This window comes from Coregonus clupeaformis, chromosome 24, assembly GCF_020615455.1.
Source record: "Coregonus clupeaformis isolate EN_2021a chromosome 24, ASM2061545v1, whole genome shotgun sequence".
Taxonomy (NCBI): domain Eukaryota; kingdom Metazoa; phylum Chordata; class Actinopteri; order Salmoniformes; family Salmonidae; genus Coregonus; species Coregonus clupeaformis.
In genome coordinates, this window is record NC_059215.1 from 61,266,796 (window position 1) to 61,280,440 (window position 13,645).

The 13,645-nt window shown below is 46.8% G+C and overlaps 1 protein-coding gene across 1 annotated transcript in view; it reads left to right on the forward strand.

Annotated features, from left to right (window-relative positions):
* The window catches only part of nhsb (Nance-Horan syndrome b (congenital cataracts and dental anomalies)), a 117,578-nt gene extending 108,330 nt beyond the window's left edge, over nt 1-9,248 (forward strand). The window contains 6 exon segments of the mRNA XM_045206945.1: nt 686-892; nt 1,133-1,240; nt 1,515-4,071; nt 5,621-5,750; nt 6,010-6,136; nt 6,139-9,248. Coding sequence (XP_045062880.1) covers nt 686-892; nt 1,133-1,240; nt 1,515-4,071; nt 5,621-5,750; nt 6,010-6,136; nt 6,139-6,666 — 3,657 coding nt within the window. The 3' untranslated portion in view covers nt 6,667-9,248.
* The last annotated feature ends 4,397 nt before the right edge of the window (nt 9,249-13,645 follow it).

The following is a 13,645-nucleotide window of genomic DNA, read 5'->3' on the forward strand; positions in this document are numbered from 1 at the left end:
TGTACTGTACATCAAGCTGCCTCATGATACAGGAACAGGAGATAGACTAGTGTCCTGTCCAGGGGTGTACTGTACATCAAGCTGCCTCACTACAGAAACAGGAGATAGACTAGTGTCCTGTCCAGGGGGTGTACTGTACATCAAGCTGCCTCATGATACAGGAACAGGAGATAGACTAGTGTCCTGTCCAGGGGGTGTACTGTACATCAAGCTGCCTCACTACAGAAACAGGAGATAGACTAGTGTCCTGTCCAGGGGGTGTACTGTACATCAAGCTGCCTCATGATACAGGAACAGGAGATAGACTAGTGTCCTGTCCAGGGTGTGTACTGTACATCAAGCTGCCTCACTACAGAAACAGGAGATAGACTAGTGTCATGTCCAGGGGGTGTACTGTACATCAAGCTGTCTCACTACAGAAACAGGAGATAGACTAGTGTCCTGTCCAGGGGGTGTACTGTACATCAAGCTGTCTCATGATACAGGAACAGGAGATAGACTAGTGTCCTGTCCAGGGGGTGTACTGTACATCAAGCTGCCTCACTACAGAAAAAGGAGATAGGCTCCTGCCCAATGGGCCATTCTGTCTTGGACAAGGCTGACTTACTTATTTGATGTGCAGAGCTTTCTGCTTTCTGCATGTGATTAAAAGCGCTCTACAAATAACAGTTATTATTATTATTAGGAGGACCACCAGTCGTCCAGTGGTAACTGGAGTGGCAGCAGTTCCACATGCCCCTCCCAGACCTCTGAGACACTCCCCCCTGCCGCCTCCCCCCCTCTGACCGGCTCCTCCCACTGTGACTCGGAGCTGTCGCTCAACGCTGCGCCGCACGCCATCGATGACCTCACCGGCTTCATCATCGACCCGTACCACTCGGACCGGCCGCAGGTGAGTTTCCCTCTGACGATCCTACTTACCTTTGACTTCCTGTCTTCACTACTTTATTTATTGACTTGGACATTGTGTTGTTTGTTGGGACTTTTTGTATAGGAAGTTCATCTTTTAGCTGTAAACAAAATAAAGCTATATTTACTTAACTAAACTAGGTAAAGCACTATGAGCTACTGGAAAAGCGCTATATAAATCAGATGTATTATTATTATTGAATTATTATCATTATTATTACAGGACCAGGGTCATAGGTCCAGCTCCTTCACATCCTCAGCCACTGACCAGCTGGATGATGCCGGGGTCAGCACTGCCAGCGAGGGAGAGTGGGCCTACCCCCAGGACCAGGTACCACAGCTATTTAACAATATAGATCATTCTCTCCCCTCCCCTCCCCTCCCTCCCCTCCCTCCCCTCCCATCCCCTCTCCTCTCCTCTCCTCTCCTCTCCTCTCCTCTCCTCTCCCTCTCCTCTCCTCTCCTCTCCTCTCCTCCTCTCCTCTCCTCTCCTCTCCTCTCCTCTCCTCTCCTCTCCTCTCCTCCCCTCTCCTCTCCTCTCCTCTTATCCTCTCTTTTCTCTTATCTTGTCTCATCTTATCTAATGTTATGTTATGCTGTTCTAGGCTGACCAGGATCAGCTGTGTGGTCAGGACTTCAGCCCCAGGCGTTCCTCCAGGGGGGACCAGACCAGGATAGACTTCACCAGCATCAACACCTACGACGGCTTCTCAGACCGAGCTCCTCCTACTGCTGCAGCAGACTCCCAGGGCTTCTACTCCTCCTCCATGCAGGCTCAGAGTTACAGGAGCTACATGTCCAGCTATGCAGCCGTGGGCTCTGGCGCTGACTGTGGCCAGGGTAACACTGTGGGCGCGACGCCCGGCGCGGGAGAGGGTATGGCTGGGTACCTTCCTCAGTCCTCTGACTACAGGGGAGCCACCTTAACGCTAGGGAGGCCGTGTCGTACGCTGAAGAAACCAAAGGTCAAACCACCCCCACCAAAACGGAGCTCATCGTTGAAGGAGACGTGTAGCGCTGGTGCTCCAGAGAACGTCCCCCCTGAGCAGGGCGATGAGCAGGGCGACCAGGACCAACCAAAGATACATAGTAGTGGGCAGACCCAGACCCAGACCCTGAACCTGCCCGTGTCTTCCATAGACAGAGAGATGAGGCTGCAGCTGGACATGGCCAGCCCAGGGCAGATGGAGAATCCTGGGTTGGAGGGTGAGGAGGCCGGGGTGTGTGGTGGTGGTGGAGGTGCCTGGGGGATGGGGAGTCCCAGGAGCCCTAGGACCGTGGAGATGACAGAGCCCACCTCGTTCGGGTCCACTGACACACACTCCTTCAAGGACGAGGGCGCCGTTCAGTCTGACTATGCAGACCTCTGGCTCCTCAACGACTTGAAATCCAAAAGTAACGGCGACCCCTACGGCTCGTTGTCCAACTCCAGCACTGCTACGGGTACTACTGTTATTGAATGCATCAAGTCGCCGGTGGACAGCTCCTCTCCCGGGGGAGAGACCCAGGCATTGATGCATTCCTCTGGCTCTGGTTCCAGCTCCTCCAGGCCCACCTCCCCTCCTCTTCCCCCCAGGGATGGAGACTTCAAGCTGGGCTCTCCTGAGAAGCTGGCCGGCCTCGCCTCACCCTCCAGCGGATACTCCAGCCAATCTGAGACGCCCACGTCTTCGTTCCCGTTAGCGTTCTTCCCAGGCCCGCTCTCTCCGACCAGCGGGAAACGGAAACCCAAAGTCCCCGAGAGGAAGTCTTCTCTCTCCTCGCTGCAGCACCAGGCCCAGACCCAGTTCTCTAGCTCTGCCTCCGGATCCTCCTCTTCCTCTTCCTCTTCCTCTTCCTCGTCATCCAGGAAAGACTATGACTTCCCGGCTCCACCCACCCAGCTGGACTTAAGTGCTCTTCACAGCGCCCACGGCAGCCGACCACTACCCACTCTGGCCAACCGGACCCACATGCACACGCTGCACCAGAACAAGCAGAAGGCAGCAGCAGCAGAGGCCCGGACCACCGCGGGTAACACTGCAGCCGCTAACGCTAATGCTAGTGCTAATGCTAGTGTTAATGCTAGTGCTAACGCTAACGCTAGTTCAGCCTCCTCTGGGTTTATCTATGGATCCACTCTGACTCCAGAGGCCCCACTTGCTGCCAACCCCATGGCCCTGGCCATCACCCCAACGGTGCTGCGCTCGGTCCAGCTGCGCTCCACCGGCCACAGGGCCACCGATGGTTCTCAGCCCCAGGCTCAGGGTGCTCAGTGTGCTCAGGGCCAGGAGCCTCCACCACCACCACAAGCATGGGCCCACGAGGCTCCAGGGGCCTCTGCCACCAGACCCAAGATGCCCAGTGTAACCATCGTCACCCCCCACTCTGACACCAACACCAGGCCCCTGCCACCCAGGAGACCCATCGCCCAGAAACCCCCGCCACCACCGATCCAGGACTCCCACCACCCTACTCAGGAGCACCACCACCGCTCTGTACCCCAGCCCCAGCACCACCCCACCCCCATGCAGCACCCGGACGGCCCCCCGCCCTACGAGAGCCTGGCCAGGCACCGGCAGGACCGCTACAGCCCCGGAACCTTCTGGGCCATGACGGCGTTCCGGACTTGCCCCGCGGAACCTATGGAACCCGAGGAACCCATGCACCGAGCTCCGCCGCCAACTCCGGAACCCGTGGTTCCTACCACACACCCGGAGTGCCACGTGTTAGGGGAGCGGACCGAGGATGAAGAAGAGGAGGAGGAGGAAGAGCAAGATAGAGAGATATCAAGGGTTATGAGTCACAGTCAAGGCCTCATTAGAGAATATCGAGAATATCATCAAAGAGATCATCCAAGAGAACCACCGACGTACGAGACGCTAGAGGAGTCCCACTCATATCAGTCCCAATCACATTATCACAGCCAGTCACAGACACAGTCCTGTCACAGTCACATGGTCCGGAGGTGGGACTTGGGCCCAAGCAGCAGTCCTGACAAAGTGCCTGGTGTAACTGTGGAAGCATCACACCCTTACTCAATCAGCCATGTGAGAGATCTGAGAGGTGGTGGTGAGGACCACTATGAGATGGCATCATCAGGGGTTCCTACCAGAAGTGCCTCTCAGGATAGCAGCAGAGATGACTCCACCACACCGGACACAGAGGACTACTTCAGCAAAGGTGAGTCTGGATTGATGGGTTTAACTTTTACTTTACTGAAAGATGCATTATGCAGAAATCGCTCCGCCATTTCCTGTTTGCTAAAATTCTAACAGTTGCCTAATTTCAGTTTATGTGTCAAAACAAACAAGTATAGTGTAGTGAATCATTGTACCATCTAAAGCGCTGTGAAATATATTTTCCATAGCCAAAAATATTGTATTTTCAGCTGTTTGAAGCTGGTGTACAAAACCGAAAGTAAAAGACACAAAAACGGGAAGCACAGAAATAGAGCACATAGAACAGATCTACCACTTCTTAGACTTGCTTTCAATGACAATGACAGATCTATAAAACACATTTCTATGTGAATTTTGCCGGGTCACCCAAAAAGTTACATTTTGCAGCTTTAATACATTGCTTAGTACTTTACTTTGAGACTTTTTAGCAATCAATTATTTTTTTAATTATGTATTAATTTAAGAGACTTCAAGTAATAGTATAACCCCTTTTCCCTTCCTTCAGCTGTGGTCCTCTCAGCTCTAGAGGCTTTAATGATCTATAAGGAATGTGATCAGATCACTTCTGTTGTGGTCCTCTGATCTCTAGAGGCTTTAATGATCTATAAGGAATGTGATCAGATCACTTCAGTTGTGGTCCTCTGATCTCTAGAGGCTTTAATGATCTATAAGGAATGTGATCAGATCACTTCAGCTGTGGTCCTCTGATCTCTAGAGGCTTTAATGATCTATAAGGAATGTGATCAGATCACTTCAGCTGTGGTCCTCTGATCTCTAGAGGCTTTAATGATCTATAAGGAAAGTGATCAGATCACTTCAGTTGTGGTCCTCTGATCTCTAGAGGCTTTAATGATCTATAAGGAAAGTGATCAGATCACTTCAGTTGTGGTCCTCTGATCTCTAGAGGCTTTAATGATATATAAGGAAAGTGATCAGATCACTTCAGCTGTGGTCCTCTGATCTCTAGAGGCTTTAATGATCTATAAGGAAAGTGATCAGATCACTTCAGTTGTGGTCCTCTGATCTCTAGAGGCTTTAATGATATATAAGGAAAGTGATCAGATCACTTCAGCTGTGGTCCTCTGATCTCTAGAGGCTTTAATGATCTATAAGGAAAGTGATCAGATCACTTCAGTTGTGGTCCTCTCAGCTCTAGAGGCTTTAATGATCTATAAGGAAAGTGATCAGATCACTTCAGCTGTGGTCCTCTGATCTCTAGAGGCTTTAATGATCTATAAGGAAAGTGATCAGATCACTTCAGCTGTGGTCCTCTGATCTCTAGAGGCTTTAATGATCTATAAGGAAAGTGATCAGATCACTTCAGTTGTGGTCCTCTGATCTCTAGAGGCTTTAATGATCTATAAGGAAAGTGATCAGATGACTTCAGTTGTGGTCCTCTCATCTCTAGAGGCTTTAATGATCTATAAGGAAAGTGATCAGATCACTTCAGTTGTGGTCCTCTGATCTCTAGAGGCTTTAATGATCTATAAGGAAAGTGATCAGATCACTAGCATGATATTCCCTAAAACATCCTGTTCCTGTTCCTCCAGAGTCTACTAGTCCCAGTGATAACTCACTCTCTCCTCTGACTGACGAAACAACCAAACTTGATGATGATGTCGTCTTCATGTCGCCCAGCAAATCACGTACTACTGAAGACCTGTTCGCCATGATCCACAGGTCACTTTCAATTCAGTTGAAATAACTGTATTATTTTGACTCACTAGGTTATAGCTGCACTTGTCATAACAAATATTATCATTACCTTTATCTGTCAGTATCTTCAATTCAGTTCAAAGATCTTTATTGTTTTTGAAAGTTGCAGCAAATTACAAACAAACTGAGAACACACATTGAATGCATCAGACATATGAACTACAGCAGAAAGGTTTATAAAATGGCCTGTTTACCTGAACCGTGTAACACTCTCCTATTCTAGGTCCAAGAGGAAAGTCCTGGGCCGTAAGGACTCTGGAGAGCTGAGTGTGAAGAGCCGTCTGTGTCCTCCTCCGGCTGCCGTCGTTCCCCCTGCAGCTATCCTCCCAGCCGCCCCCCACCACCCCCTCTCATCACCCCCCCCGCCCCAGCCCTCTCCACCCTGACCCTGGCCGGGACCCAGCGCACCCCAGGACCCATCTACCGCAGCGCCAAGAAGTCCAGCACCTCCAACGAGGAGTTCAAGCTGCTTCTCCTAAAGAAGGGCAGCCGGACTGATTCCAGCTACCGCATGTCTGCTACAGAGATCCTCAAGAGCCCCATCGCCCCCAAGTCCCCTGGGCACCCCTTGGCTGCGGAGGGCCAGGTCAGGTACCCCACCGAGGAGCCCCCCTCTCCCCTCCAGGAGCCGTCATTGCAGGGGGCCGGGGAGCAACTCTTTCCCCCCAGCCACTTCCCCAGGCCCAGTTCGGACAGCTTCAGCCCCAAAACACCTCCCACGTCGGCTTCGTCAAGACAGGGGCGCTCCCGGATCCCCCCTGCAGCCAATAGTAGTCGCTACAGCACCCGTAGCCGGCTCTATACGGCGCCCATGCAGGTCATATCAGAGGGGGAGACGGAAAACTCAGATGGGAGTCCTCATGATGATCGCTCCTCGTAAATAAAAGGCATGCTCAGTGCAGAAACATCTACCCTGTTCTTTATTTGGTATACTACTTTTGACCAGGGCCCATATAGGGAATAGGGTCCCATTTGGGGCGTAGACGTATTGATATGGATCTGGTTCAGTGTTGTTACTGTTCTTATCTACTGAGTACTGATGGATACACACAGCAAAAACAAAGAGTGGCTAACCAGAGAGAGAGACTCTACTCTGGACTACCTGCCTGGGGATTGGACATCTATGTGCAGAACTGAAGAACACAACTTTGTGTTTTGTTCAGTGTAAAGAAAGACAGAATGTCTTGTTTTGAACTTTGAACTCCGTTTTTTAAATAACCCAAGATCCTGTATTGAGCGAAACGTGGACAAGAGGAGAGAAATGGAGGGGTAAGACGACCTGTGTGTGGAACATCCATCATCATTTTTTATCTTCTTGGATGTTGGATAACTTGTATGTTGTGTCCTAACATGACCCTAAAATAACTGCTTTCCAAAATAATTCAATTTCTCTCAACACTTACCCAGAGGACAGGTAATTATTTAAACCACTAAACAAAATATTCCCAGTCGACAAAATGAATAAGCTATACGTTTTCTATGCTACTGCTCCTAACACAAAACAATGGATTGTGATCACTATTGAGAACCATGTGTCAAAGTATTGTTTTACCAAGAGTGAGTTAACAACACACGTAGGCCTACATACCATTCTATCATAGATAAACTATACATTGAGAAATAGGAATATGAGTTGTGACCAATGCCCCTAGAAGCGCTCTCAATGCAGGGATTCCTGGCAGTGACACATAAGGGAAATATTTGGTCTTCTTAAAGTTATTTGGTGCAGATGTCAAGGTGTCAGAAGAGATGATTGGGCTAACCTGCTGGGACAATCGTACTGTGGCCTTTCTGTGCTGGAGGGCCAAGCATGCAGGGCATTCACTGACTATTCTGAAGGAGATACAGGTTTTTTGGAGTAGAAAAACAAACAGAGAGTGAAAAGCTATCGAGGGTCTTTACTACTAATGTTTGGCTAGCTAGCTGGGGGGTTGAAATGGATTGGGTTTTCAAAGACGAACTTCTCCTTTGCACTTCATCATTATGAATTCTTCAAGAATATTCCTTGAAAAAAATTAAACAAATCTTATAATGGAAAATTCCTATTGTGTATATTTGTATTGAATATAAAGAACATAGCTATATGAAGAGACGTACAAAACATTTTATAACGACACAAACCCATCATGTGTAGCAGCGTGGGGTGGGGACATACAAATATCATTCTAGAATGTATAATGACTACATTCTAGAATGACTAGATTCTAGATTCTGTTTCTATGGGGGGGGGCTGCACTCTTTCCGTAGTTCCGTATCATCAGTAGCCAGGGGCACGTCACAAAGCCCAACACATTAATCATACTACCTTATTAAGAGAAACAACAAATCATCTGTCCTCGTGAAAATATCGGTTGAATCTTTTTTTGTTGTTGTTGTTGATTTCACTCAAATGTTATGCTTCTGTCTAGTGTTTTTCAGGTTTTAAACTAATTCAACATACAAATGGGTTATACATTTTAAGTTATGACATTCTGGTGCACAGACCAATCTTGAAGAGTTGTGTTTCTACATTGAAAAACAAACTGTAGATCAATGAAGTCACTCAATGTGTTCTATGAATACCTCTGCAACCATATTACTGTTCATTTGTACAGATCTAACATAGAGATAAATAGATAAAATGACAAATGTTTAAAATACTCAGCGAATTTGAATTGCAGAACTAACTGAACTGACACTGTGTAAGAGGTTATAGGAGGAAAAAGCTGTGAACTAATTAGAATTTTACATGATCTATCATTAATGAATATCCGTTGCTGCAGAACACTGGGGTGTCCGTAGTTTTATTAGTATTTTCATCTATCGCATGCAATAAAAAAAAACACCATATCATTTTCAAGAGGGAAAATATCTGTTAGAGATACTACCACGAGAAAAGATATCGTATTTTCAGTTTCATTTTTGAATATGTAAAGTTTAGTGTAATTGAATATATGTACAAAATGTTTGACAATTCTGTTTTGTATAGTTGTGTTCATGGACAGGGGGGTATCTTGTACTGTAAAATGAACAAAAAATGACTGGACAATCAAACAGAGAATTTGGGGAAGCTATGTATGTAGAGAAAGAAAGCTATAAGAGTACGTAGGTTCCAGGCAAGGGATGAGGAAGTTCTGGAGTTAGTTATCAGTTAAAAGATCCAGGGTGAAATCCTTGTGAGTGTCAGATGAATTGAGCTTGAGATGGGACGGGAGGTAGGGTGTGTGTGTGCGCGTGTGTGTGTGCGTGCACATCTGTGTGTGTATGTGTTACATGGACAGAGAGCAGAGCAGGTAGCGGTAGGGTTGGTGTTAGGTAGGGCAACGCACTACAATTCCTCCCTGTACTCTTAGAAAAAAAGGTGCTATCTAGAACCTGAAAGGGTTTTTCGGCTGTCGAAATAGGATAACTCTTTGAAGAACCCTATTTGGTTCCAAGTAGAACCCTTTTAGTTCTAGGTAGAACCCTTTTGTGTTCCATGTAGAACCCTTTCTACAGAGGGTTCTACATGGAACCTAAAAGGGTTCTCCTATGGGGAGAGCCGAAGAACCCTTTTGGAACCTTTTTTTCTAAGAGTGTGTGGTATAATTGTGTTAACATTCTATTTCATGTTATCGTTTTGCAAACTGTTGGACTATAAAACTACAGCCATTCATTTGCATGGTGTTGAAATGCCATACTATATATATCTAGGCGTTTGGTTAACCTTTCTGTGGTCAAAATGACACAAAATGGCTGGTTAGACATTGGGGAACATTGGGGAACCAAGAGACAGGTAGCTCTCTATGCATTGTCTCTCTCTTTTAAATGTTGATTATGGTGCGACAACATGACAAGATGTACAAGATGACGTTCATTAATTACAATTATTATACAGCATTGTATAGAAACTATTTTTAATCACAGGGTATTTTATCCAGAGAGTTATTTTGTTATCATATAGAATAACCTAGAAGAGGAATGATGGTGAAACTTAAAGACATTTCATATCAGAGTCTATAATAATATAATATAATTGAACTGAACTGGCTGATGCTAAACGTGATGGTGCAGTCTTAGAATGCATCCCAAATGGCACCCTATTCCCTATATAGTGCACTACCCCATAGGGCTCTGGTCAAAAGTAGTGCACTATATATGGAATAATAGGGGGCCATTTGGGACTCAGCCTTAGAATATAAACGTTAAACTACATGGTATCAAAGTCCACCTTGAGTAGATATTTGGAATCCTCTGAAGTCATTTTTAATTGTTCATATGGATTAGTAACTGTAGTTTGACATAATATGTATGCAGCCAAAAAATATATATATTATATTTTGATGATTTGTGTTCCCATTGCAAGTGTCTTTCAATTTTCGGTAAAGTAGCAATGTAGCCATTTTCCCCCAGGCCAGGCCCCACAAACTAAAGACATTGGTTCTTCTGAGTCCAGGCCCCACAGACTAACTAAAGACATTGGTTCTTCTGAGTCCAGGCCCCACAGACTAACTAAAGACATTGGTTCTTCTGAGTCCAGGCCCCACAGACTAACTAAAGACATTGGTTCTTCTGAGTCCAGGCCCCACAGACAAACTAAAGACATTGGTTCTTCTGAGTCCAGGCCCCACAGACTAACTAAAGACATTGGTTCTTCTGAGTCCAGGCCCCACAGACTAACTAAAGACATTGGTTCTTCTGAGTCCAGGCCCCACAGACTAACTAAAGACATTGGTTCGTCTGAGTCCAGGCCCCACAGACTAACTAAAGACATTGGTTCTTCTGAGTCCAGGCCCCACAGACTAACTAAAGACATTGGTTCTTCTGAGTCCAGGCCCCACAGACTAACTAAAGACATTGGTTCTTCTGAGTCCAGGCCCCACAGACTAACTAAAGACATTGGTTCTTCTGAGTCCAGGCCCCACAGACTAACTAAAGACATTGGTTCTTCTGAGTCCAGGCCCCACAGACAAACTAAAGACATTGGTTCTTCTGAGTCCAGGCCCCACAGACTAACTAAAGACATTGGTTCTTCTGAGTCCAGGCCCCACAGACTAACTAAAGACATTGGTTCGTCTGAGTCCAGGCCCCACAGACAAACGTTTTCAAAGAAGAAACTATTGCCTGCCTTTCTGTGAGACATATCCCATGTGTGTAACAGGGTTGGGATCAATTCCATTTCATTACCAGTCAATTCAGATAGTAAACCAAATTCCCAATTCCAATTCCACATTTTCCTCTTTGAAAATCATTGAAGACAATCGTAATTGGAATTGGAATTTCAGTTTACTTCCTGAATTGACTGGAATTGAAATGGAATTGAGCCCAACCCTGAAGTGTAATACCCCAACACAGAAGCGAGAGCCAGAGGTACTAATCTTCTCTGGTTTGCATTGACCTAGACACCTTTTAACCTATGAGAAAAAATACTGTTATACTCCGAGACATGATTCCCTGAATTTACCATTATTTCAAAGTTTAAAAACAAAAAAATAATCTTCTCCTATTGCACTGGTATAGTGGAGCTTGTGAAGTTTTTTTTCTTTTTTGCTGTAACCTAAAGTTATATTGATGATGATATGTGATGATTTGTGTAAAAGACTGTATTTCCCCTATTGATGAAAACATATTTTACATGGTTCATTAATGTAGGATGCATGATCAGGACAGTACAGGCCATGCTTCTGCCAAAGGGTTTCAGACAGTCAGACGTGTATGGGAAAGCACCAACACAAACTTTAAACATTAACATGAAAAAACATGAAAAACTCACTTTAAACCGATGAAAAACAAACCAACTATGTAAAAGGTTGAGGGTTGCAGTGTAACTGGCTCGGTCGGTACAAGACGCTCCTGGCTCACAGCTAGAACACAACAGATTTGCATCACCTTTTGTATTTTTGTACAAACGAAATGTAAATAGTAAACCTTTTTAAAAATGTTGCAAAGATCTTTTTCTTTTTGTAAAATATTTTCAAAGTTTACATGATTAATTAATTGATTCCAAGCCTTTGTATATTTTGGAGCTGTGCAACACTATTTCAGTCTTGTATTTATTTTTGGGTAAACGTGAGACCTCCATTGACTGCATTATATCTTATTCATTTGACAGCTCATCAGGCTGCTTAGTGACTGTGCATAGAAAAAGGACAATAAATGTGACTGCGTTGAAAAGAAACATGTGGTGTCCTTGTACGTCCTTCACGTCACACAGGTCATGTGTGTATCAGTTGGTGTGTGTGTGTGTGTGTGTGTGTGTGTGTGTGTATGTGTGTGTGTGTGTGTGTGTGTGTGTGTGTGTGTGTGGCGCTAGCAGAGATCACACACACACACACTGAAAATGTATGCACTCGCAGTAAGTCTGTTGTAAGTCACTTTGGATAAAAGCATCCACAAAGTGGCATTTTCTTTCATTGCTTTTCAGATTCAGTAGAAAGCATCCCTAGAGGCCCCGTAACCAGTAGATGGCGTTGTTTCATTATTGTGTAGTTTAGCCAACAGACAGGATGGCCTGCACTGCATTGCTAGGTCCCATCCACTGTGAGGCGTTCTGCTTTGAGGCCCTGTCCCTCTCTTCTGAGCAGACCTAGCAGAGTGAAAGGAATGCTTTGGGACAGGAAGTGATGGTAGTTGATGTCTCACTGCCTGTCTGTCTCCTCACACCTAGCCTGTCTGTCTCCTCACCCCTAGCCTGGCCTGTCTGTCTCCTCACCCCTAGCCTGTCTGTCTCCTCACCCCTGGCCTGTCTGTCTCCTTACCCCTAGCCTGTCTGTTTCTTTACCCCTAGCCTGTCTGTCTCCTCTCCCCTAGCCTGGCCTGTCTGTCTCCTCAACCCTAGCCTGGCCTGTCTGTCTCCTTAAACCTAGTGTCACGATCGTCGGATATAGAGGACCAAGGCGCAGCGTGGAAGGTGAACATACTTATTTATTAAATGATACACGAACAAAACAACAAATTGATACGTGACGTCCACAGGTGCAAAACACAAACCAACACGGAACAAGATCCCACAAACACTGTGGGAAAACCACCTGACTAAATATGGTTCCCAGTCAGAGACAACCAGCAACAGCTGATACTCGTTGCCTCTGATTGAGAACCACTCTGGCCAACATAGATATACAAAAACTAGACTAGACACAACGAGCACAAAACATAAACTCTACACACCCTGGCTCAACTTAAAAGAGTCCATAGAGCCAGGGTGTGACACCTAGCCTGGCCTGTCTGGCTCCTTACCCCTAGCCAGGCCTGTCTGTCTCCTCACCCCTAGCCTGGCCTGTCTATCTCCTCACCCCTAGCCTGTCTGTCTCCTCACCCCTAGCCTGTCTGTCTCCTCACCCCTGGCCTGTCTGTCTCCTCACCCCTAGCCTGGCCTGTCTGTCTCCTCACCCCTAGCCTGTCTGTCTCCTCACCCCTGGCCTGTCTGTCTCCTTACCCCTAGCCTGTCTGTCTCCTCACCCCTAGCCTGGCCTGTCTGTCTCCTCACCCCTAGCCTGGCCTGTCTGTCTCCTCACCCCTAGCCTGGCCTGTCTGTCTCCTCACCCCTAGCCTGGCCTGTCTGTTTCCTCACCCCTAGCCTGGCCTGTCTGTCTCCTTACCCCTAGCCTGGCCTGTCTGTCTCCTCACCCCTAGCCTGGCCTGTCTGTCTCCTCACCCCTAGCCTGGCCTGTCTGTCTCCTCACCCCTAGCCTGGCCTGTCTGTTTCCTCACCCCTAGCCTGGCCTCTATTGTTCCATAGTGGGCCTTTAAAGACTGTGGTGGTGGTTGTGGCACCCTGACCCACCACTCTGACCCCCTCACAACTCAACATCTAACCCCCAGGACACACCTCAATGACCAGCCAACAGTCCCGGGCTGAGGCCCCTACCCACCACCAACACCACCACTACCACTTCAAT